This window comes from Malurus melanocephalus, unplaced genomic scaffold (genome assembly GCF_030028575.1).
Source record: "Malurus melanocephalus ecotype Western Australia unplaced genomic scaffold, MMel_1.1 scaffold_297, whole genome shotgun sequence".
In the NCBI taxonomy this organism is placed as follows: domain Eukaryota; kingdom Metazoa; phylum Chordata; class Aves; order Passeriformes; family Maluridae; genus Malurus; species Malurus melanocephalus.
The window spans coordinates 834,421-859,901 of record NW_026623529.1 but is presented as its reverse complement, the minus strand read 5'-3'; the positions used below and the strand labels follow the sequence as shown (position 1 = coordinate 859,901).

The 25,481-nt window shown below is 39.8% G+C and overlaps 1 protein-coding gene across 9 annotated transcripts in view; it reads left to right on the top strand.

The window, feature by feature from the left end:
* ARPP21 (cAMP regulated phosphoprotein 21) overlaps positions 1 to 25,481 on the top strand; it is a 138,827-nt gene that overhangs the window by 89,460 nt on the left and 23,886 nt on the right. For all 9 annotated transcript variants that reach the window (XM_057376972.1, XM_057376971.1, XM_057376970.1 and 6 more), the window contains 4 exons: positions 1,433 to 1,602; positions 3,110 to 3,214; positions 5,380 to 5,646; positions 13,119 to 13,245. In XM_057376972.1, the coding sequence (XP_057232955.1) occupies positions 1,433 to 1,602; positions 3,110 to 3,214; positions 5,380 to 5,646; positions 13,119 to 13,245 (669 nt within the window). The remainder of the gene's footprint in view (positions 1 to 1,432; positions 1,603 to 3,109; positions 3,215 to 5,379; positions 5,647 to 13,118; positions 13,246 to 25,481) is intronic.

Below are 25,481 nucleotides of genomic sequence, written 5' to 3'. Positions count from 1 at the left end.
TAAAATGTTGCTGGGACTTTACACTTCCAGTTCTGTCAACTTAACTGAGCCACAGCAAATGACCTTTCTTGGCTTGCCTTGAGCATCTGACACAGGCTTTGGGAGCCTGTTATCCTGCTCACTCAGTCTTGAAGCATTTCTGGAGCTTGGGATTCCCAAAGCTTGGGAGTCCATGCCAMAGTCACCCAGTGGGTTCACAGCAAGAATCAGGAAATCAGTAGACAGAACTGCCCCATGCTTCTTTTTCACTCACTCATGACCTTTCTCAGAGTCAATGTGGTGTTGAGCTCATCCAGAAAATATTGATGCTTTAAAGAGAGAGAGATAAGGCAAGGYTCTTTAGCCAGTGCTCCTCATGCATTTCTGACCATGATTCCTTGGAGGCAGAAACTGAAAGGCTGAGGAGCAGATAGAGCAGGTAGAGATGCTGTATAGGGTACAAATCAGAAGTTCATTATTTCACTGCTGCTCTAAGACACTGATTTCCTCCAGATCTCCCTTTTTATCTCAGATATTCATACTTTAGTTACCTGCTTTAAAGGTTATCACATTATTGCTAAAATTACTTTGGTTTTTTTTTCTCATGCAAGTATTTATAATTCCTTTAATTTGCAGGTTTATGATGGAAGTGAAAAGAGAACTGAGGTCATGGAATACATTTTTCCTACAGAGAAATACCATTTCTTTTTTGTTTTCAAGACAATGAYTTGGGTAAAGTTTTTTGTTTCAAGCAGACATTGGTTTTTCAAGGTTATTTCCCCCAGCTGAAAAATCTGGAGCATAATGAATTCAAAAACTTGCTAGAACTCTGAACAGAATTTGTCTTGTATAAGRGATTTTTAAATACACCTCAAGTGTTGATTCCTTGAAAACTGGAGTGCTAGCTCCTCTAAGTACATAGGGCACAGCTCTCAAAAGCACATGCTGTGTTATTAGAATGTGTAAGTAAATTAGTACCAAGAGTGAGTTTGGTTTTTTTTCCTCTTTCCTACAAACCGTATTGTTTTAGAAGTAGTTGTATTCATTTGACTGCTGTTATATGAGGGAGAAATGTAAGGGAACATTCTCTACCTTCGGTGTTTGCTCCAAAGTTCAATTTTAATGTTAATTGATTCGTCCTTGAATGATTTCAAGTAACCATAGCATCTGAATCATCTTATAGCCATGGTAACTTTCCACCCATTCCTTGGAAAATCATAGTGCCAAAACAAATATCTGCTGTCTTGCCTAAAAAAAAAAAAAAAAAAAAAAAAAAAAGAAAGAAAATATGTCCGATACTGTAATTATAGTAATAAGGCATTGAGAGTGATGATCAATTTACTCTTGTAGTAGGTCAGCCAAAGCACRATCAGTTAAAGCAAAATCTTTTGCTTTCACACAGAAAACAGTGTGCTCTTAAAAGCCTTCAGCAAGGGCCGGTGTTTTGTTTCAGGTCAACCATTTGTAAATCCTGATGGGACGCCCGCAATATACAATCCTCCCAGCGGCCAGCAGACGATGAGGAGCCAGATGGTGGGACAGTCTCAGCAGCAGCCTTCACCCCAGCAGCCTCAGCAGGTTCAACAGCCACAGCAGCAAATGGCAAGTCACCTTGTCACACAGGTAGGTGTGGTGTCATTGGAAAAATGAAGGAGCTCTTGGGGATATGAAGAATAACCTAGACAGTAGGAGGGATGAATGCAGCTAGACCAACTATCAGGATGCTTTTTTCARCATGGACAAAACAGATGGAGAGGGAGGATTACCTATTCAATTCTATCTAAAGGATGGTTTAATTTTCAAAAGTACTGTTAAGCGAATTGTGGTGCTCGTCTCCATAAAACTATTTTGCAAAATTCACCCATTCATGGAAATCACAGCATTTATTCTCAGACCAGTGTAGTTTAGAATTCTCTCCAAAGAGCCAAGGACCTTTCTCTTTTGACAGCAGTGGGTTTGAGTCAAAGAATGAAGTACGAGAGGTCTAAACTCTTCCATGTCTGGTTGTATTTGGCCCAATCTATGGGTGCTCTCCAAGCTCCTTTGCCCCATATTGATGGTTTTTTGCCTGCACCCCATGTTCTGGTCATGATCCTGCTCTGAGCTGGAAATTCTGGAGCTACAGCAGGAAAAGCATACCAGTGCCATGGTATGCTGGCTCTCTGGTCCCTGGGCTGGCTGTGGCATGTGGCCAGGAATGGCTGAGCATGGGCAGCAGAGTTTGGGTCTGGTTCAAACTTAATTTTGTGGATTGCATGCCTGTTCTCCCAGAGCAGAGCAGGGCAGGCAGAGGGAGCTACTCAAGCAAGAATCCTATATCCTGCTTAGTCACAGAGCAGCCAAGATCTACTGTGGTTCTTGTGCAGCTTTACRATTTGGCACAGTTTCATCCCAGGTTAGGCAGAAATGCAATGTTTAAATTCAGTGGAGTTGCTTTGACTTTACTGTTTTTTTACTGGACTTAAATGGTTGGCTCTTATTTCTTGGTCTGGTCTTCACAGTTTTAGAAGACARAAACCTGTGTAAGAAATTAAATGAGAGGTTAAAATGAAAGGAATACTAAAGCTATTCCAAGGTAATAGTGCTGTGGAAATTTTTTTTTTTCACTTAGATAAACATCTGCTCCAAGCTAATGGCCTGTCTGTTGGTAATTCACAGCCTGTTCTTTGTCATTTTTGTAGACTCTTGTGTTCTCCCAAAGCAGCTTTGCAATGATTGTTCCTTTGCCTATGACACATTCAGAGTTAAATCAGTCACTAACAGCAAAATTCAAATATACACTTATACTGTGCTGCTTTCCATTTTTATCTCTGTAAATTAAATGTAGAATCATAATTTGGCTCTGCCTCACATTACAAATAAGAGGGTATAGCTGTGGCTTTATTTAATCTAACAGCCATCAAATCCATGAAAAGAGGCAGAAATATCAGTAGTAAATAATTGTTTGGTATAAGGCTAAAATGAAGATTAAAATCACAATACCTGACCTCTTGCACTAAGGCTGGTGATGAGTCACCTGTATTCTCAGAGCTCTGTTTGAGATCTTTGTTCTCAATAACAAAGGTGGTGATTGTTGTTTTCTTTCTCTAAATGATGGAATTTATTGTCTTTCCCTGTGCTTGTTTTGCAGCCTGTCCAGACAATGCAGCCATCTTCTCAATCAGTCCAATATCCAGCAGTTTCTTATCCTCCCCAGCATCTCCTGCCAGTCTCTCCAACGCAGCAGTTTTCTGTGGTACTAAAGATTTTATTTTTTGGCTTTCCTTGAAGCTGGGGGTGTGAGCATGAGTGTGTCCTAGAGCCTCTGGGGATCACTGCAAGAGGTGTCCCACATGAGATTCCTGTCTAAATACTTGTTTGAATGTCTCCTCACTTAATATCCAGGGACCTTAAACTGCTAACTTGAATAGCTGAGATTTGGGTTATCCCTCTTTCATGCCCACAAAGACAGGAGAGAGACCTCTAGAAATCATTGTTTTTTATTTTATATTCTTTTATCCATATACTAAATCCACTGCCTGGATTAATCCCTTGGTGATATCAGAGCGCTTGGGAAGGAGAGTAGCAGTGAACCAGATGAAGACGGTGTGGTGTGCTGTACATGATGACAGTGCACCAATGAATGTGTATAATGAAAATAAATAGAGTTCTTCTGGAGTCGGATTCTGGCTTGGTGCTTCCAGGGCCAAGATTATACTGCTCTAAAATGAAGCTGGCATTTTGAAGCGGCACTRTGAAGTTTTTTTCTCTTGGTTTTCTCTCTCTCTCTAGTAATCTTTTTTATGACTGATTTCTTTTTTTCCCCAATGTTGCATAGTTGTTGAAAGATATGGAAACAAACCTGAATGGACCTTTGCAGATAAAATAATGTTATTAAWGACTGGTAGATGAGTGATATCATTTAAAGGACAATAAAAATGTTCCATGCTGAACAAAAGTTGCATATCTCAATGCAAATTCTCTTGAAAACTGTTTTGCAGTAATATCAGGTTGCCCTAGTGATAGTCACAAGAAGGCTAATATTTTTATTGGCTTATTTAATAGTGAAACTTCATCTGAATTAATATSTTCARCATGCATTACATWATACAAACACTATACACATTATGGRTGTGAAAATCTAGAGGCATTCCTGTCTCAGTGAAGTTTCTTGTAGRATCTGTTTGCAATCATTTGCCATTYAGATAATGGATATCCTAGCTTTTTAAAGGAACAACTTCACAGAGACAGCTCATGTCTCTGAATATGAATGTAGGATGATGGTAAAGTTAACAGCATTACTCCCATATACCACCTGATGATCTTTCAGGAGTGTTTGCAGCACTGATCCCTGATATCTGCTCTCAGTTATGGGGATTTGTCTCTACAGAGTCCCCAGCAGCGCTTTCAACAAGCAAACTTTTTTTTTTGTTTTGTTTTGAACACTTTTTGAAGTTTCCTGCCATTAAATACATTGTGCAGGATGGTTTTGGAGAATAAATACCACAGGGCTGCAAACAATATTGAAGAGGCTCTTTTAAAAAATAGTATGGATGTTCTGAGCAAAAAGCATTTTATAGTGATTACTTTCTATCTGTAATCATCAAATAAGCACACAATGGAGTTTTAYGTTGAGTGTTTAAAAGTCTTTTGATATGGGCACAAGTGAAGATGCCTAGAACCACATTTGTAAATCTTTGACCTTCACAGAATAAACTTGAGAGCATTGAATAATAGAAATCTTTTTGCAAGGATGAACAGATACAGTTCACAATGTCTGTATTATTACTAGCAKGTAATGAAACTTAGGTCTATTGACTTTATATGGTACATTTATCCTACTACAGACTTATTTTTTCCCCCTTCAGTCAAATACAGAACTCATTTCTCTCCATCACAGAATAAAAAGCCTTGAAATAGCAACATAGGACTTAGCTTTCTTTTTAGTTTATGTTTACAATCTTGGATTTTCAGAACAGTCAAAAAAGGGAAAGATATACACCTGAATCCTGCTAAATTCCTCTTGGGATCAATTTGAAACACAGCTGAAATTACCAGCATGTGTTTGCCTGACAAATTCTGTGTTTGGGATAGAGGTATTCATAAGGTTATTTTCATGCCCTTTATGTTTAAAATGTCTTCTTTTGAACACTGTAAAGTTCACTTGTCATTTTGGAATTAAAGGTGAGGGTGGCAGGGTAAGAGCCAAAATAGTTGCCTTTTTTTGCCAAATGATGCCTTTTGGAAGTCTTTGTGGACGCATTTATTTTCGTTTTAGTCGCCTCCATTTCTGTAGATATCCATGCAAAGTTTGGCACGGACCAGAGCTGAGCGATTCCTTTCCCCCTCTCTCTCTGAGCCTGTTTTATTTTGCTGCAGACATCGTGCCCACATGTTTTTGTCGTGCCTTTTGCCCCGCAGCGCGACGACATGACCGCGCAGTTTAACCAGATGAGCCTGAGCCGTCAATCGTCGGGAGACACCCCCGAGTCGCCCTCYGGCCCCGTGTACCCCTCGCCCATCCTGCAGCAGCCGGCCCAGCAGACGGGTTATATCATGGCCTCCCCGGGCCAGCCGCTTCCCCCGGGTGGCTTCACGGGTTCRGGGCCACCGGTGTCCCAGCAAGTGCTGCAGCCACCACCGCCACCACCCCAGGGCTTCGTGCAGCAGCCACCGCCACCTGCTCAGGTAGGCACAGCCTTCGCTGCACGGTGCTCTTTGCAGCCACACAAGGGAATAGAAACATTATAGATAGTTATGTTTTCCTCTTGGTGAAAGTTTAGCAGATCTTTGGGCAGCAGGAAATTTGCAAAGCCTCTGTCGTTTCCTGGGTTTTCATCAATTCCTTCCCTCTCCTCAAAACATTTTCTGAGCATGTGTTCCAAGTCCGTGACACATCTGCACATGAATATGAAGGAGGAGGGTGAGTAAATGCCCACACCCCGTTTTCCCTGCACATATACTGAAAGAGCAACATTCACATCAGCTCAGGTAGTCGTTAATCATATTTAATTGACTTGAACATGTGAGGTGTCACAGATCAGTAATTTTAACTGTCTTCCTGAAGACTGATTATGTTTTACTGTTCACTACCAAACATCTCTGCTTGTCTCCTGGGTGCCTTTACAGAATATTGAAAGTGATTACTGTCAAGAAGTAAAATGCACAGATGACTTTCTGGCCAATTTTCAAGGCGTACACGTTAAAAAGACAAATTTCTTTATCCAATTATAGATAACTTCATTTAAATTCTRCTTTTAATGGTATTAATAGCATTTCTCTTGTTTTCATTTTATCCTTTGTAAGAAAAAATATAAGAGTAAAGTAAAAGACTTCACCATTTCTTTYAATGTAACTTTATTGTAAACCCTACTGGAAGGGGGTGGTTGTTTTGATTTGGATTTTTTTTTTTTGCATTTATTGCTTCTTACTTAAAATCTCCAGTAGTGTTTATTAATGGAATTCTATATTGCCGTAGGAATGCAGAATTTTTACTCTTACAGTGTTTTAAGTGGGCTGARGATCTAGCTAATTAGATCACTAATTAACAATAAAAGAAATCTGAGGACTACTGGATGCTGAWATTCCATAGAGGACTGTGCAATTCATAATTTCTGTGGTTAAAAATGAGCAACTATTTTTTTTTCTGAGAGAACACTTGCCAAAAACAAATTTTAAGGAATTGAAGTTCAATATAATGTGATTTCTTTTATAAAAAATTGAAAATAATGCTAGAAAAATATTTCACAGATTGCCAACTATAGCAGGTTTGGGATTTTTTTTTAAATTTGGGGGAAAAAAATCACCTCAAGAGCAAAATTCCCTGATGAATCCATCTTCCTATATAGGTTGTGCCTTCTAAATGAGTAAATAGAGGCTGCCCAGGCTTTAGTCCTCATGTACAACGCCCTCAGTGTTTTCAAACATCGTTTGATCAAACCTCATGACCCTTGTRGTGCAGCAGGTAACTGTGAGCCCTCCATTTCAGACTGTGATGTGTTTCCCAGCTCTGCCTGCCAGGGTGTGCCGTGGGAGCTGAGGAGGCTGCAGGATGGTTCTGGCTGTCCTGACAGGGACCCCACGCCCCCTCCTCACCCCCTCGGGTGAGGCCAGATGTGCAGCTCGCCCTGATCTCTGCCAGACACACATCTGGGTGGGTTTGCCCACATCTCCTGCCCCTGGCTGAACCAGGGTGGATTTCACCCTTGTACGGGCAGCAGGGTGCAGGGTTTTCACTCAGCACAGGGTCGTGGTACTTGGAGCTGTTTTCCAAGTTAATCCTTGCTCTGGTGCTGCGGAAGTCAGATGAACTTCTCCACAGGACAAGTGATGAGGAGGAGCCTTTTCCYGTACAGGCTGCTGTAGGACCAGCGCAGTGCTGGTGCCTCTGATGGCCACTGTGTCTCTGTCAATACCTCAAATGCTTTCCTCCTGTGTTGTAACAAATAGTTTTTCTCCTGTGTCATAACAAAGTGGGAAGTTACTGACAGCAGAAAAACATCTTTTGGCTTTGCAACAACTTCAGCTATTCCCCTGGGGATGGGTTTGTCCTCGGGGTGGTGGGGGGGATGTAGAAAGGTGAGAAATTCAGCGTTGTCARCTTTCCTCTGCATCTGCAGACATCATCCATCTCCAGCTTGTTGCTGTTCCAAAAAATCCTTGCCAAATACCTATGGAAGAAGAGGGCAGGGTTTAGTGTCTGCCTATCGGGAAAACRCAGTGGCCTTGGTCTGCTCTGTCTGTGCATCTGCATGACATTTCAAGTTTTATTTCATTCACTTCGGTCCTAGAATGTGGCCCAGTGTGGTTTGGATGCTACACGCAGCACATGTATGGCAAGTAGGGAATCCCTCTTATAAAAAAAAAAAAATGTGAGTGAATCCTTGAGAAATAGTAGTTGTTCTGCCCTGAGAGCTCAGCTTTCTGTACATGGCAGGTAAATCCCAGATCCTTGTCCTGCCCATGTGCCATGGCTGTGGTCAGTCTGAGTCAGCTGTTGTTRCTTTTTGGGGCTTGGATGTGATAGTAAGGCTGCTCTCAGACACCAAAGAAGGTGGTCTGAGGCAGGCTCTGGGGAAAAAAGAAAGCAATAAAGATGGTAATGGGAGCAAAGCATTATGTGATGCATTAATCAATGCAATGCAATCAATGTAAAARCACTTTTATATCTTAAATGTTGCTATTGAATTTATACCAGAATAAAAGAGGCATGACTTTAATGGCTAATTAGTTCCTGTAAATGCATTGCTGATAAGGTTGGCTGTATGSTGTTGGAAAATAGCAGTGAAAACTTGGGTGGAGATCCTGTGAGTATGATCATTTCCTTTGGGAGCTGAGAGGAGGAGAAAGGAAAGCTCCAAGCCTGCACACCCGGTGGTACTGCATTTAAATTGCTACCTTTTCTGTGAAAGTCCAGTTAAACATGGCTCTACAGCTGCTCCCTGAGATTCTTTCTCCCAGTCTGTATTAAAGCAGAAGAAGGTGGAGTTTCAAATGACATGCATAAGAAGTGGTGAGAGAGCCCTTTAGGTTTCTTTTACTTCTTTCATTRCAAGGATTCCCCAGCTTGACAACATTCATGATTTAATAAACTGAAAATAAGGATTTCTCTTTGTTCCGCCAATTGCAAAAAAACCCAACAAAACCCCAAACCTAACCATTAGTCTGGGTTTTCTGAAAGGGACTTTTAGCAGCAAATTCTTGTTTGGTTTCTATCATGAATATCGAACATTTGTATCTTTACTTTCTTTACTTTGAATTTTCTTCTTTTTCTGCTGGTTCTTCTGTCGTGCTTGTGGGCCCAAYACTTTACCAAGGTCCACATTCTGCTTTGTAGTACTCTAGCAGTGGTGCTTGTCTTTGTCTCTGCAAATGAAGACATGGAAAAATGTGAATATTATGTCAGTGGGAAAGGATATCCTCCCTTGAAAGTTATTTTCACCTCTGACTCATTCTTTCTGGAAGATATACTGGCAAAATTATATCCAAAAGTGAGACATGAATTCTTGGAGAGGCCTGGAGAAGTAATAAACATGTTGAGGGATTTTTCACCTGAATAAATTTTGTGTCATCATTAGTTTTAGCTGTCTCTTTGCAGAAACCCACTCCTTGAGAGTCCTTAGTGATCCCAAGACTAAATCTTTATTCATAGCATGTCTCCTCTAGGAAACTTGTTATGAAAGTTGTGGAGTCGCTGCAAATGAGCAGGGCTTTCCTTGATGTTCTTTGCAAATTTCACGGGAGGACAATTACAAGCCTTTTTTTTTTTGTTACCTTTTACTGTAATTGTTATGGAGGGGGCAGGGAGGAAGAGAAAAAGCCTTGAAGAATGTCTGATACCTGTCAGTTCAATATTGGGAAGAAATGGTACCTTCCTGTGTCCGTGCATCACTGTGGTTTCTCTTTGTCTTCCCTCTCGTTTAGGCGACTGTAACAGTTGCATTAGCAGTGGTGTCAGCATCGGGATGAAGGTGTTAGTCCAAGCCTTACTGGGTATCAGCAGTGTTGAGAGAAGGTAGAATTATATATTAATTCACCTGATGGCTGAATTAAGATATAAGCCAGTAGGGACCCAGTTGATGAAAGTAAAATCACCCTGAAATTTGTRTGGACTCCTGATGCTACAAGAAGAAAATGAACAACGTCCTAGTGAATCGTCATGGGTGCTGCTAGAGAGCAGCCAAAGAGACACCCAGCCTCAGGAGGGGTTCCAGACTACAAACAAAGACAGAACAAAGCAGAAAGCCARTGCTSTACTGAGTCTCTGCATATCATCTGRGGGCAAAACACATTAGAAAGAGGAAAAATTAATGCCCGTCTGTTCCATTTAATGAGKGGCTCTGAAGTGACAGTCTTGTTACAATTTAAGTTAAAGTTTTGTATAGGAGAGAAAAAGTAGAGCGCAGTGGAATGGTCAGCCTACAAACAAGGTGATTATTAATCATATTARAAAGTAATTTTTCTCAGTTTCAAGGATTAAGATCAAAAACTATGCTTTTAGACTAATGAAGCTTGCATTTATTTACATTATGTTCTTAGAAGCACGTTTTTTTTTAAATTTATTTTATTTTTAGGGTAACCATATAGCTGCATTAGCATGCTCGTTAATGCCATGGAAACTTCCTGGTTCTGTAAATAAAATGTTTTACAGGCAGAAGGTCGCAGGTTAGATTGTGCATTTCACATGGGAATGCAACTCAAGTATAACTTGTTATGTTGGTAGGCTGTAACAGAAATGTCACGTTTTTTGTTGAAGAGCACATAAGTTAGTAATGATGTGAAGAGATCCCACTAATTCCCCTGTTCACCAAAGTAGAATCAGAAAGGAAAAATAATATGTTTCAACCACGGACACAGAGATGTATTCAAGATAATGAGAATGGACTCTTCCAAGCCCCTCAAGCATAAAMGACCTATTTTAGACCATGTCCATATTTTACACCAAGCCCTTCTTTTAATGTCTGAGCCCTTAAAAAACCAAGAAGACCCCACCACCACCATCAAACCAAAAAGAAATAAATAGAACCAAAACCACTGACAAAACACACATGCAAAAAACCAAAACAACAAAACCTACGAAAACCCAAACTTCTTCTTTTCATGCATGACTACTAGCTAAATCATCTATTAATCTTTGTAAGTGAATTAATTTTTTTTATCCTTCTACTACTAACACTTTTTCATGCTGATAGATTGCACTCTCGTAAGCTTTTAAGTGGGTTGCATAACAAATGTACTCCAATGAATTGAGAAAATGAGAGAAAGGGAGACAATCCTTTGACTAACTCTGAGGTTTTATGTGTGTGGTAAAAATAAATAAGTATTATAATAAATAATTATTATAATAAATAAGTGCTTCAGTGTACATATTTGTTTTTGTGCTCAACATGTTCAACTATAAACCTGACTTCAAAACCTTGATTCTTCAGGTTATGTTTTAAGGTTAATACCTACAGAATCATTCCCCAAGAGATAATTGTCATTGTTGTCCAGTGCTCATGTGTTTTTAAATTTCTAGGGGCTTGTCTGCACCATGAAAATGAGGAATTTGAGGGCAAATAAAATAAATCCTTTAAGTGAGATTAGGCTGTTGGCAGGAGGAGTATTTCCACAGGGATTTAGTATTCTTCAATTTGTAGAATATGGTAATAGAAAATAAGGACTATTTGAAAGGATGTCCATTCTGTTCCCCTGCTCCAAGGAAGGATCAACTATTTGCATTGACTTAACTTAGAGTGGGTATCCTCATTTCTTTCCAGCCTCCTGTAGTAGAGTGTTGCTGAGAACAAACAGCTGTCCATGAGATGGTTTTATCACTCTAAACTTGCCTGATCCACAATTTACACTGCTATGATGCTTAAAGAAGGATTTTGTGCCTTAAATGTTTTCTTATTTCTTGTGGCTTTTCCTGGCAGGGAAACAGATTCGTAATGGTGTTGTCCAGTATACAAAGGCATTTTGTTTTTGTTACTTTAGTCACTAATAAAACAAATGGCTTAAGGGCAGGCTGTGGCCATTAGATGTGGCCATAGATAGACAACACCAACTTGGTGTTTACTGGAGGGAGGATAGCTTACAACATTGTTTTTCTCATGCTTGTTTGAAGCAGGCTGATATTAGCAGAGGCAGAGAAAAAAAAAATCAATTGATAGAAAATTAATTGACCTTAAAGAATGAATGGATATTCAGCCTCTTGATTGACAGATGCTATTGACTGTCAGTTGGTCTGCAGGGTTTACTTCACCAACACCACCTAGTCCAATTTTGTTAATCCTAATCCTTCTTCCACCACAGTTATCCATTCAGTTATCCATTCTACTTGTCCGAGTAGCTACCTATAGCCTTTTCTTGCCTAGTCTTTGGTGTCCATGCCATTTTTTCCCATCTGAAATTGGAAAATTTCCAAAGAAAMTTTCTGATCTCCCTTACGATGTCCTAGCAGTATGCAAAAGGATGCAGTTACCTTTACTAACTTTGTGGGTGATCAGGTTGAATGCTCTGTATCAGGAACATTGTTTCCATGCAAATAAAAGTGGCAAAAATAGTTCCTGGGGTTTTTTTTTTTTTGCATTAAAAAAAGCATTTGGTCTAGCTCTGTGCCTGTGTCTACGTAGGATAAATGCTACACACAAAGTGAGAAAAAAAAAAAAATGATGATTGATTAAGAAACGCTGGCAGCTGTAGCAGAAGTTGTGAGAGAAGCAATGTTCTCCCAAGCTTGTGTCCCTCTGCAGTCTGTTCATACCATACACTGCCAAACTCCATGAGATGCCTACAGCATCCCTGACAGCTAAAAATGAAAAATTTTGAGTGTTTTGAATYTGTGAAGCGTCAGTCGAAAACTGCTTAGCTCAAGTGTCTCGGTAGCAGTGGTATAGCATGTATAGGAAAAATCTTTAGCTCCAGTCACTCTCACACTCCACCTGTATGATGAGATGTAGTACACATTGCTCTGTAATGACAATAGCAATAGAAAAAAAAAAGAAGCCCAGCTAGCAGAACTGGCTGTCTGAATGCCTAACCTTGGCTCCTGCAAGAAAACAGCTGATTGTTTTTCAAACTGTAATTGTTTTCACACAAGTGCGAGAAAGGCTTTAGAGGGAAATGTTCATTGAGGAAGGATGTAGCTGTTAAACAGAAGCATCAGTTTGATAATTGTTTCTTACAAGTGCTAAGGGTGCACACATCTTGCTTCTACATATTTGTACTCCAGGCCATTCCTTGCTTCCAACAGACCATTTTCTCCAGAGTCCATTTAATGGTTCAACATGCCGTCTGTATGTGTTATGTTGATATGGAAGGTGTTTACATCCATTTTTCTGCAACTTTTGATATTTTACTGTGACAAAATATTACTGTGATATTTTTTTGTTTGGTTCATGCACGTAGCTTTTTATGAATCCTGTTTTTGCCTGTTTCTGTTAAAATTCTTTTTTTTTTTCTGTTTCTTAAAGTATCTGAAAAGAAGTGTGTGCACTGATAGCCTTTGTACTAGCACAGCTGAAAGMAAGCAGCAATTCTTGAAGAGACAGGAGGCAAAGCTCTTCTCTTGATTGCTGTTACCACTAATCTGCTTGACTCGAACTCTTGCTCTCCCTCCCTGTTTTGTTCTATTTTATGAATCTTTGACCTCTAGAGTTTACTGCTCTCTTTCTTTGCAGATGCCAGTGTATTACTACCCATCTGGTCAGTACCCTACCTCAACAACTCAGCAGTACAGACCCATTGCCTCAGTTCAGTACAACGCACAGCGGAGCCAACAGATGCCCCAGACTGCCCAGCAAGCAGGTATGTCCATCTGGTACTCATTTCTTCAGCTGCTCACAGTGCCTTTGCAGGAGAAACCTGTTGGTTGTGCTGTAATTGAACARCAGAGGAGAAGCTGGTTGCTGTTCYRTTTGAAAATAYAATGAAAATTACAAATTGAGAAACSTTTCGCTTGGACATCCCAAGCAATGGAAGAGTTTGCATCCTCCACTCCTGCAGTCCTGCATGCAGTGCCATGCCCTCAGTGTCCATGTTCCATGTGGCTGGCCACAGAGAGAGCTGAGAGGAGCTGGTGTGAGCAGTCACACTGCACGCTCAAGCCAACCATTGTGGCTGCCTTTCGTCACGGAAACAGCTCAAGTGTTTGTGTCACYCTACGGTCTGCAGTGCTGCAGAGGGGCCAGCTGTGCTCCACCCCCTTGCGCTGTCCCTGTCCCTGTCCCTGAGGAGCAGGGGCCTTGTGTGGCCGGTGGCCGTCGGGAGCAGCTCCCCRCAGCGATGTGCGGCTGGAAGGGGGGCCGTTACACTGTAAGAGAGTGAGTAGCAGGTCTCACAGTGAACCGGTCTCTTTTCCTGCTGTGTCACACCACTCCGGATGACTCCAGAGTAAGAGGGACAGAGGGAGAGCTGGGCTGGTGTGTGTTTGGGGAGAGCAGGAGTTGTGGTTCTGAAGGAGTCATTGCATTTCAAGGGAATAAACAATTCTGGTGTTTGAGATTTTTTTTTTTTTTTTTAATTTAAGTTGCTGTCTGGTTTTTTAGTGCATACTTCCATCAGGATGTCTCAAACAGTAATTCCAGGTGCAAGGGGAAGAGGTGGAAGGGAGGGTTTTTTGGTTTTGTTTTTCGAGACGTGCCAGGTAGGGCAAAGCATCCATCGTTCAATCTCAGTTTGGCAGAAAGCCTTTGGAATGGCAAAGCAGACTCCGTGCAAAAGCCTTGGTATGAAAGCCATTTAGGATGCAAGTCAAGAGCCCAGACATGAGATGTGAACAAGACTTATGGGGTCATCCAGCTTGTCAACCTATCTCCGTAATGTGACTGCTGGCAATTTTGTTCCACTCTCTCAGGCRCTCAGGGAGACAAAGACACAGCAAACACAGCTATAGCTAAGCAATTCATTACTTCTTTTTTTTTTTAATGCTGTTCTGTGTTCTAATAAAATTGGTGACATTTTGGTCGGTGTCAGTGGTGACTGACTGTGTCTGCTTTCATACCTTTACATTATATATTCCTGAGAGAGACAAGGGTGAAGTATTGCACAAAGGTCATCTGTCTCTTCTGGCTTCTCCTGCCTGACAGTCTGGTACCATATTTATTATCTCTATATAGTGGATCTTTGAAACAAAGTGCAAATCAACTTAGATGACATTATCTGGATCTACTGTGTTGTTATAAAACCATATTTATCAGTTTAATGCTACATCCATAGCCTAGTGGAGATTATGGTAAGTTATATGCTCAARAGATGGTCTGAAGTACACAAGTGATGTTCTGGAGAAGATCCAGCGCTGTGTGATCATCAGAAATCCTAGTTTTAAAGATATATTGTACYGCAGGAGCTGTTATATTTGAGTACAGACAATGCAGAGATGCAAATGCTGATCTTGTTTCAGTGTTAACTGCATCATTTTCCTTRCATGTTTGGAAAACATGAGTCAAGGAGTTTGTGTAAAATCTCTAGCACATCAGTCTTTTCCTGYAACTCGCTCTTTCAGCTGCCTGCTCAGTGGGAAGCATTATTTTTATCTCGTGTTTAAAAATGAAAACATTGTGCCTACAGTTTAGACTCCCTGCTGTGGTGATGATTTTAAGCATTTAGCTATTCTCAGATCTTGAGACATGGCTGAGAACAATTCTGCAAGCTGGTTCATGCCTCTGGCCTCTGATACATCCTTTCCCCCAGTCATCCTCCCAGCCTGTGATAAGTGTGACAGGGAACAGCTTGCAGTTTCCTGCAGATCTTGTCTTGGAGGTGCTGTAAGGATTGTGCGGATTTACTTTCCACTGCATCTCTTGGTATTTGGAAAACAAATAGCTGTTTGTGACCAGAAAACAGCAACCCACAAGCTTTTCAGACTTCAGTTTTCCTTCCCAAACAGACTTAGCTTCAGGTCAGCACGTGAGGAATCAGGGACAGCAAGGGGCTGGAGAAAAAAAATATGAAGGACAATAGCATTGGTAAAACAGAGTGTAGGACGTAAATATGGGGATGGAAAGGGTGAACAGATGGGAAAGAGGCAGATGAAAAGATGATTTCTGAAATGGTTTCCCCAAAGACCTCACATCACTTGCTGCTGCTTTGGAGAGACGATGGCTGCGGTGCAGGCAGACCCAGGGGAGCCCAGCTGGCTCTGCAGCAGGGCGAGAAAGGAGGCAGCCTCAGCCTGGCAGCTCAGGAAATACTTCATTAAAATAAAAAGTTTGCCCTCTTGGAGGAGCTTTTGAAAGCTTTCAAAGCAACAACAAGGAGTTCAGATCTTACTTTCCCCACTTTGGGATGCAGAGGTCAAAGTTTGATCTAATGTCAGCAATTTGTTTTCATTTTTGTTAGAAAGGTCTCCTTGGGAGTGAAACAGTATTGATGACTTTTACAGCAAACAGCTAAAGGAAAATGTCAGCACAGCATCTGTGGTGGCTGAGGGAGACTGTACTCTCTCATGGCTCTGGAAGGAGAGCAATATTGAGTTAAAATGGCTCCAGGGCAGAGAAAAAGATGAGCTCACCTAAAATTAGATTAGAGCTCTGGCAGCAATAAATCACTTGGAGAGAAGGCTGAAAACATTTTGCGTGTTTGTTTACCTTTTTTATTTTTATTTGCTTAAGTGCTTGCTTATGTGGGAACCTAAGTGACCCATTTCTGGCAGAACCCTCGCACAAACAGTATCACCCATGAAGATTTTGTACAAACCCTTGCCATCTGAATTCCATACATTTGTGTTCAAGCCACAGTGTGGTATCATYGTGAACAGAAACAYTTTTGTTTCACTYATGCCATTGCTGCTSTTYTTCATTATRCTTCTTCTGCATCATTTCCATGTTYAGAGSTGCTCAGTGCAAAGTTTTTYGAAGAGTTGCCATTGGGTGGGGCCAGGGTAGAGCTGATGTCTGTCACTCCATGGCATACGTAGGACGTCATAGGTGGATTCTTAAGGTGTGTCCAGGCAGGTATTCTCAAATACAGTATGCTTGTTTTTCAAACCATTTGGGTGTGTTCCTGTTAYTCATTTCTGCACTCTGTAACAGGTGATACTGTGAAGTGCCCAGTTTGGTAAGCACATGGAAGAAAATATTATTTCTGTATTTGCATCTAGCATTACTCTGTATATTGCACGTCTGGCATCATCAGWATTCCATTCTTCAGCAATTATCTCTGTTTTGATAGATTGATCCTTGTTACTGAGTAGAAAAATAGAGATGTATAGATGATAAATCAGTAATTCTGTTTTCTTACGATAGAAGAAATCAGCAATATGCTATTTTTTATCTCTGTCTCTATTTTCTTCCATTTTAGCAAATGCTATGTCCTCTCTGAAGTGCTTCATAAATATGAGCTGGATAAATACATGAGCATTATCTGGAGATGTGCAACTGTTATTGTTATTGTTCACAAATGAACAAGCTGCAACAAATTACAAGATTTTTTTTTCCTTCTCTAGCTCTTTGTTGTATGTTTGCCTTCTATTCCAGATAATTTCAGAGTGCAACAGAAATTTTATAGATAAAATAATATTTATCTTCTTGCTTGGGCCTAGTCCTAAAAGGCTGTTAGCTTGATTTATCACATGGTTGTAAGGTAAAAGTCTGTGRAGTGTGTTTTGCATCAACAATGAAATAATCTTTTGAGCAGATTAAAGCTAAGACCTGTGRTATTTTGATAGTAAGTGTTCCTGCCAAAATTTTACGCTATAATATTTCCAGACAAAATAAGATGCTATTTGACATAATTCGTTGTGCTGTTATTCTGGCAATTAATGTAGTGATTTTAGGAYTTCTCATACAACGAATCAACAAATATTGCCATTGTAACCTGTTTCAGTGCTCAGATATCATGACAAGACTCAGAGAGCACAGGAAATCTCTCTATTTTTTTTCCTAAAAGCAATATATTTGTTTGCGTACAGTAGTCAAAGGAAGTCCTTAAGCAGTCCTGAGCACTGTCTGGATGTACAATCCTTTCTTAATCAGTATACATGGATCTTCTGTAAACAGAAAATGTTTATCTTGAAGGAAAGGTTCCTGATGGAGTACAGCATTATAGGCTTTTACAGCTTCCAGTGAGGTAGRAGAGGTAATTGTCTCTTTAATGCATCTCTGAAACAAATTTTAAGTGAAGACAAAATGTGCCTTAATAGAGTCCATAAATTTGTTTTGGTAGAAATCAGAGTCAAATAGACAATGAAATACTGATTTTTTGCTTAATTTAATCATTTCCATGTCAGCATAATTGAAGAGTATTAACTTCAAGTCTCTTTCATGCTCTTTGTCTTCTGAAAGCATTTGTCACTATAAACTGATACTTAGTGGGAAAAAAAATGGGGGATGGGAAATGTACAGCACTAAAAAAAAATTGGTTTGTTATCATGGTCATTAGAGAACCTTATAAAGAAAGATTGCTTCTTTCTATCTTCATTAGCAACCTGACAGGAGCTCATGGTCCATGATGGATTTGTTTGCATAATTCTGTCTATAATTTCTCCGCTTATATAAACATAAACAACTTCAATTTTTAAGTATCTAATTATCTGAAGAAACTATTTCTCTCACAGTAATTGCTTACTGTGCTATTGAAACAGATTTGTATGGAAGGTGTCCATCTGTGTTCAATGCTATTTTTTCCAGCAGTTACTGCTKCTCCTGAAAAGCATTGCAAARGGGGTGCATCTCATTTYTRGAGAAGATTTACAGATTTTGACAGRAATTGGAGGGGCAGAGCCCTWCTGKTCTAGACASTGGMRTGTAGTACTATGCTCATTAATAWTSATGGAAGGCTTTGAAATTTAAAAGAATTTTGTGAAATAATAGGACCAGATCAAGAAGGCATTTGTAGCAATTTSAGCTGGACTAAGTTCGAAATGGTGATCCTGAAGTGATCCACACCGATATTATTCGTTTCTSTTCAAGTATTTTATGTTTAAATTGCCCAGAAACTTAGAGCTTTACCCACAGCACGCTTCCATTTAGACAGAATGGCTCAGCCCAGCAAGTTTTGTGCTCTGGATTTCATTCCTCCTACTGCCAGAGGAGGATTCTCTGACCAAATATTTAATTCAAGACTTTTTGAGAATCTTCCTGGAAAATTCAGGACTAGGGCTGAAAAGTTTTTCAATTTCTATTCTTAAAACCACTCAATCCTTTTGTCCTTCTGATCTTATGCAATAGTTCTGCACCAGTACTGAACCAGCATTCAGTTTTACGAATACAGAATATCTGTAATTTAAATTAATAGCAGAATTAATACTACCACACTTCCTACAGCATAYTCTGAAAATTAAAAAGTGAAGTCACTTTTGTCAAAAAGCTTTGTTCTCCCTCAAATGACTTGTTTAATTATTCAGCATTCACACCARGAGAGAACAAATATTGATGGAAGAGTACACTGGTAGATTCAGCAGCCAGAATAGTCTTAAGACAGACACTTATTTCTGGTTTTCTTTCAAACCKCCACAAGTTTTCTCCAACTTCTCTAATACTTACTAAAATTTAAGCCATTTCTGACAATGTCTCWAGAGTTTCACAGTAAAATGCAAATGTTTTAATTTTAATTTTGTTTTAGAGAATGTTATTCCTATATTAGTTAATGTACAGGAGATATAGAGATRGAAAAGATTTCTAACAGCATTGTGCAGTAGATAGAACTTCAAAACACCCTCCATAGAAATTGCAGAGGCCACACTAAAATGTAGGTAACACTCTAAGGTATTCAACAATGTCTACAAAGAATCTTTGTATTTCTGTCTTTTCTTTGCCAAAAAGAGTAATACATCATCTCTATTGCTAATTCTGTATTGGATCAATGTGCAGCGCTCCCACTTCTTGCAATGGAATTTTCCAGCACTGAATAATTGAGAGGCTTATATTGTAGTCCTTGAGAGCAAAGGCAGATTTCTTTTTTTCTTTTTTCAACTTTTTTTTTTGCTTTTTTTCCTTTCTGATAACTATCCTGCTGTTGGTAGAACTGGCAGAAACCCATCACTGACAGAAATGCTCGAAGGCCCCTTTTTAGGGGCAGAGGCCATGTCCAGCTCTGCTTCARGCATGCTGCTCACAGTAGGTCTGGAGGCTTTGGGGCTCAGTTTTCTCTAACTATTCTGCAGATGAAAGCATGCAACAGGATGGAGAAGTGGAGGGCTTCTGGGTGTCAGCTAATAATGGAAAAAGTATTCTGAACATACACCAGAGATCTGCACTGCGGGAAGCCRGAGCAGGGGGAGCTTTTGCCTCACAGTTGCTATTGATTGAGGATTTAAGAATCGAAGCACACTTTGCAGTTGCAAAACTGAGTAGAACAGGGCACTTATTTAGATTGGGATGGAGCAGAAGAATCGTGTGTGAGTACGCTGGGGGAAGGGCCCACAGCGTGTGCTCGGTGTCAGGGCAGAGGAGCTCACAAATGATGTCGCAGTAACTGAAGCAGTGCTCTGCTGATCAGCCCTGAAATGCTAAAAAGTCCCAGTGTCTTTACCTCAGTTTTGTTCAGCCTTTGTCACAGGCTCTTGTTGTTTGCCTAAACTACCCACCAAAAACAGCATCTGTCTGCAATTGCAAGGGTGTTTTTATTTTGACTCACCAATGTTAGTTATATGGAAGGTATGAATTTATAAAACCAGTGAGCAATTATTTAAAGTTCTCCTTTGTTTGCAAGTGAAATAATGATAGTATGGGTGTGTGAAGAAGACAGCCCTTGAGTCTCCCCAAAGAAAGCCGCTGGTTTCCTTAGCAACTGGCAAGGATATGTGATACCTCTCCAAATAGTTCTTCACCTCTTCCCCACGTCCTGCTCTCTGTTGCAGCTCACTCATTATGCACCAGAGCAGAAAGCATTCCTGCAGCATGAGCTAATTGTAATGCGTGATGGCTGGGAGCTGTCATTGGTATTGAACAGAAAATAAAAAAAATTGAATTTGCTGTCTGAGTGTCTGGTTCTAACAACAGCTTGATTATTTCTGTTATTACTAGTGATATATAGTCCCTGCTGAGATTTCACTTCCAGTGGGTATCTCTGGCATTTATCATTATGAAAGATAAGGATAAACACAGGTTTTATTGCTGCAGACTTGGGAGAGGGTTCTTTCATGCCCGATAGGATGTAGATTGAGAATGGAAAGAAGTGTTTCTTTACTTGGCCTGGGTTGCCAATCTAAAGACTTAGCTATAAATGAAAGTCATTTTATGTTAATTCACTCCAGAAATGACAGAGCTGCTGTTTCTGCTTCTGTTTATGTATTGGTGGTGAGACATGACTATATCCAGATCAAGAATGTAATTTTCAGGATGGAGAGACAAACGAGCCCACTACACAATATGTTGAGCTGAAGTTCTGTGTTATGCWATTCCTTTTTTGGAAGTCTGAATCCCTACTGCACCAAGTAATGGGAAGGTAGATAAGCTTTTACCCCAGTTTGCCTGGAAAAAGCTGAGATTARAAGTATTTTAACACCGATTTTCATTCTGAATTTTTACATATTTAATTTAACTTTCATTTTCAATGMATTTCCCAGGACCCTAGTGTCTTGTTTACAAATATGGTCTTTTCATTACAAACAGCCCTTTGCCTATTGCCATGTCAATGCTTAAGGACAAGGAAAAGAAAATAAACCAACCTGTGCAAWAATGATTTTTTGTGCCATAGTCATRCCAAGGACCTACAGCTAGTAAAAGGTCACCTCTTTGCTAAGAACTGTGTATCTATATAAAGAAATTTTCTTTTTCACTCCTGGGACCAGGCAGAGAGCTTGCATCCAGGACTGAAAGAATGTTAAGGTAGGTTCCATGGTGGCCATCCAGTTCAGGGCTATTGTCCACCTCTAAAAAAGTTCCTTAGCTTAGGTAAATCAGAAAAAGAAAGAAAAAGCTTTTACTRTGGCAGCTGTTTATYCATTCACACCTGTAAAAAGTTGGGSACCCAAAGCTTCCACTGAGTGCTGGAAACAGTAAGCACATTTTTGGGATCATGTGTCGGATCTATAAGTGTGTTTTCTTAAATGTTGCTAATAATAATAATTTATGAATTTGCAATTGTTCAAATGTCACATTGTCTTCATTACTTTGGTGTTCCTGATATTTGGTTATACAATGGAAACCCAAAGCCRTCGTGAGAAGTGAGTTGTGGACTTCACCTGTGAAAAACAGAAGTCTTTTACTTGTTGCAACAAATCTCTTTCTGAAGGACTTTAGCCCTGTGGCATTGCTTAAGGAAAAAAATGAAAAGAAACCCCAAAAAAACAGCTATTTCTGAGCAAGCAAATATTTAGACCATATATGTATGTATCCTTGCTTTTTTTGTCAGTCTCTGTTACCAAAATAATTTGTTATGTGCTTCAGCACTGTCCTCAGGGTTTCCAAGTAGCATGCTGGTAAAGCAGAATGTCTTCAATAGCATCTGCTCAACAATGATGCATTTCCAGCTTTCTCTTTGTTGAGAGCTACCTTTCATCAGGTACTGAGTCTGCAAGAGTGCAAAAGACTGGATTTTTACAGGTCCTACAAAGGAACCTCCACAAATTGAATTTTTAAGGTTGCCAAGTGCTACTTTATAGAGTAAGAAAAAGAGGAGAAATGTATTAAATTATAAGAAGCTATGTGCTACTTCAAAATGATTGCTGGATTAATAGTTTGTATCAAACAGCAATTTTAATTCTCTCTCTATTGGAGAAATAGAAAGCAATTAATCTTCTGTAGCACATTGTGAAAAATAAGGGCTTATACAGGATCTCAGTGAAGCTGTTCCTTCACTTAACCTTGAGCTGGGCAATAAATAATTATAAATGCAGCTACATCACAAGGCAAAAGTAATTTGGTGAAATAGAATTACCATCTAATGCAGGAATTAGAAATTTGAATTAGGTTTCCTGATRTTCTTTGTTCCAGAAAAGTATGAATTTGATTGTGATTTGTGCATAAAAGAGTGGGGCTGGGTTTCATAAAGCAGGTTTTATACCCAAACTATCACTAGATGATTTATATTGTAGCATTGACATAGGCAAATTCCCTTGCACTCTCTCAGCTGTAAGTGAGAGGACTTGTTTTACAGAGGGAGAAGGTGATGTCCAAGGTGCACGTGTGCATTAACATCTGTCAAATAATTTCCTGCTCTTTACTGAGGGCACCCATATTGTCAGTACTGCCTTCCATACAATTTTCAGTGTATCCATCATATAAAGTTTCTGTTCCACTCTAGTGGGGTGCTGCTGAGGAGACTAAGGATACAACTGAGAGCTGCTTCGTCCTGAGCTTCTCTCTACTGCTCACCTCACACAGYTTCACAGGACTTCAGCCTTTCCCCTCAGTGCCATAGTGCCATTYCTTACAGCCCCCATGCATGCCTTGCAGATCCCAAAGCAGTGTTGTTAACCTCGCTTCACCTTGGGACTTTTCAGCCAGCTCAGTGGAAACTGGTCAGTGAAAGGATCGATGAAGCATACAAGATATGGGTCATCAGTTCATATCATGGAGCAGTGCACAGGGTGCTCTGATAAGGAGAGGTAAAGGATGTGAGAAAAAAAAAAATAAATGCAGGAGTGAAAAGAGCTGTATTTTTTAACTGCAGAGCCATGCCTCAGCATACTGCTCCACTAGAGCTGTTCAAGCCCCAGGCTAGCTCCATAAAAATGGAAAACCATGAGTTTGTTGTGTCAGTTCTTGTTCAGGAAGAAARCATTCCTAAGCATAATAAAGCAAATATTATTCTGCTTTTCTTTGAATTTCTCATTTCTGTTTCCCTGAAATCTGTCCTTGCAATATAAGAAACAACAAATTTTTTCCTAGGAAGCACATCTGGCCRTGGCAGTGGGTTTGCAGAACATTGTTGAGTCTGCACACTGATTTCAAGGAGATAACATCTGTGTGCTGTGAGCCATATTTACCTTTCCATGGTGGAAACTTCACGGTGATAAGGGCTCATCTGCTTTTATCCACTTTGTCTAGGTGTTGATAGTGTGCTGTGGAGTGATTCAAGCCAAACTGGAGAAGATTTCTTTCTTTTATAAAAWTTAAATAAATGTTATTTTCTGTTGCCCATGCACTCTTCACTTCTTCTACAAAAATTTGACACTAACCAAATGGCTACAAAGGCTGACATGGTATGTCAAAAGTTTTGGAACTAAAGAAGTTATGGAACAGAATTTATGGAACTGAAGTTTATACTTCCACCCCCCCCGTCCCCCACCCCCTTCTTCTCCCCTTTGATGTATTTATTTGTTCCACTGTAACGAAGAATATGGAAGTGCAGAGCTAACAATTTTTTATTAAGATTTTTTTATTCAGGCTACATGTTGTCTTTTTTAGTCTTTAWGCAAATCAGTTTTCTGACCAATTTGAAGCCTGGAGGAGAGCACGGTTAGTTCAGTTTCTGTCTGGTCAATCTACTTGGTCCTGATTAATGCATTGCATAAGCTTCCAGTGGTGTTTGGAATGCATTAGGCTGCCATTTTTGCTATAATGTGGCCCACTGTGTATCTAGAAAGATATGATTTATTGGAGAAATAGGTGTGGGCACGTGGGAAACCAATTTGTCTTAGAGAATTATTTCTAAATGACTAGTAAAATGTTGATTTCAAGCAGGCCATAATTAATCAGCAAGAACTCTCTTCCTGAGTTTCCTCCTGTAGGTAAACAGACTCAGGACATCCATCAAATAAAGCTCAGAGAATGAGGTGGGGAACAGCCTGAGTCCCCAGTTAGCAAAGCAGTTGTATTTCTGTGAAGCAATCCCAGMAGGGTGCTTTGCTGAGAGATTGGAATGTTGGCTTTGAAAACAAATCCTAAATTTCTTATTTCTCACAKGTTTTTTAAACTTTTAATATACTTCTGGCAGCCGCTGCATGCCAAGAAGGTGAGCCACGGCACGAAAAATGGGCTGGTAAACCAAAATCTTTCTCTGATATCCCTTTTCTTTCATCTTCTTTTCAGTATGTTGTGGTGTACAACTACCTCAATAGTTATTTAGTGAGCTTTAGTTGTGCTGAGCTCACTAAGAACAAAAGTAAATGCCAAGAACTCTTGTTATTGTCTGTTTTGGAGCATCTTTGTCAGTGCTTTCAAAAGCCTTAGCTCTGGAGATGTTTTGTCTGCAGAGGAAGCAAGTAGTAGTCCAATTTTTATASTGTACTGTAGTAATTCAGAAATCTTGTTAAGTTTTTTTAACAAGAAAATGTGATTTCATGTGATTACATCTTTTTTGCTGTGGGAGATCTGTGTTGCCAAAAGGTAGGACTTTACTCTGCACACTATGCTGGTGATGGAACAGAAGTGGATATTTCTGGTTCTGCTGGGCAGGTGGTTGATTTCTGATTTTGCTGTAGTGGAGAATGTCATTTACATTTTTGTTCAGCAATTTGGAAATGAGATTTGCTTTTTAATATCTAAAAGTCAAAGARCTCTCAGCTACCCTTTGTTTAGGGCAAGGTGCCTAGAGTTTAGTGATTAGAGAAGGGTACATGCAGGGAAGATGGGGCTTTCTGGATGTGGAAAAGGGGGAAAAGGAATCAACCTCATTAAAACATCTGCTTAATTTGCAAGAGTTGACTCCTTTTCACAAGTCTGAAGAACTAGCTTGCTGGAATGAATCCCAATATCCAACAGTTAGGTGAGGTCATGTGTGTAGTTTCATAGTTGGGTTGTGCTGTAAATGAGCAAAAGCTATAATGTTCAAAATTGTTATTCAATTCCTTAGGTAAAGGTCATGTGCCGTATCTTTCCAGTGGTTTTGAAACTAGGGCTAACTTTACATTAATTTTCCAAAAATGCCTATGAATTGCTTAGGAAACTCCCTTAGCCTTGATGCACAATGAAGCTAGTAAAAGCAATGTTTCAGGATTCAGTTTATCAGCTGGGTTTTTAACTTTGCTCAAAAATTGGCTATCCAAACATTTTCTGTTGCGTTCTGCTGTCTAAAGAAGGACAGAACTAAGGTACTGAGTCTGTCTGTTTAAAACCTGATTTATCTGAACGCTTGTAATTTTTACAACTCACTGTATCTGTCCTACTAGAAACACAACCTATGAACTGCTGGTGTCCTTGAGAATAATTGTGTTGGGC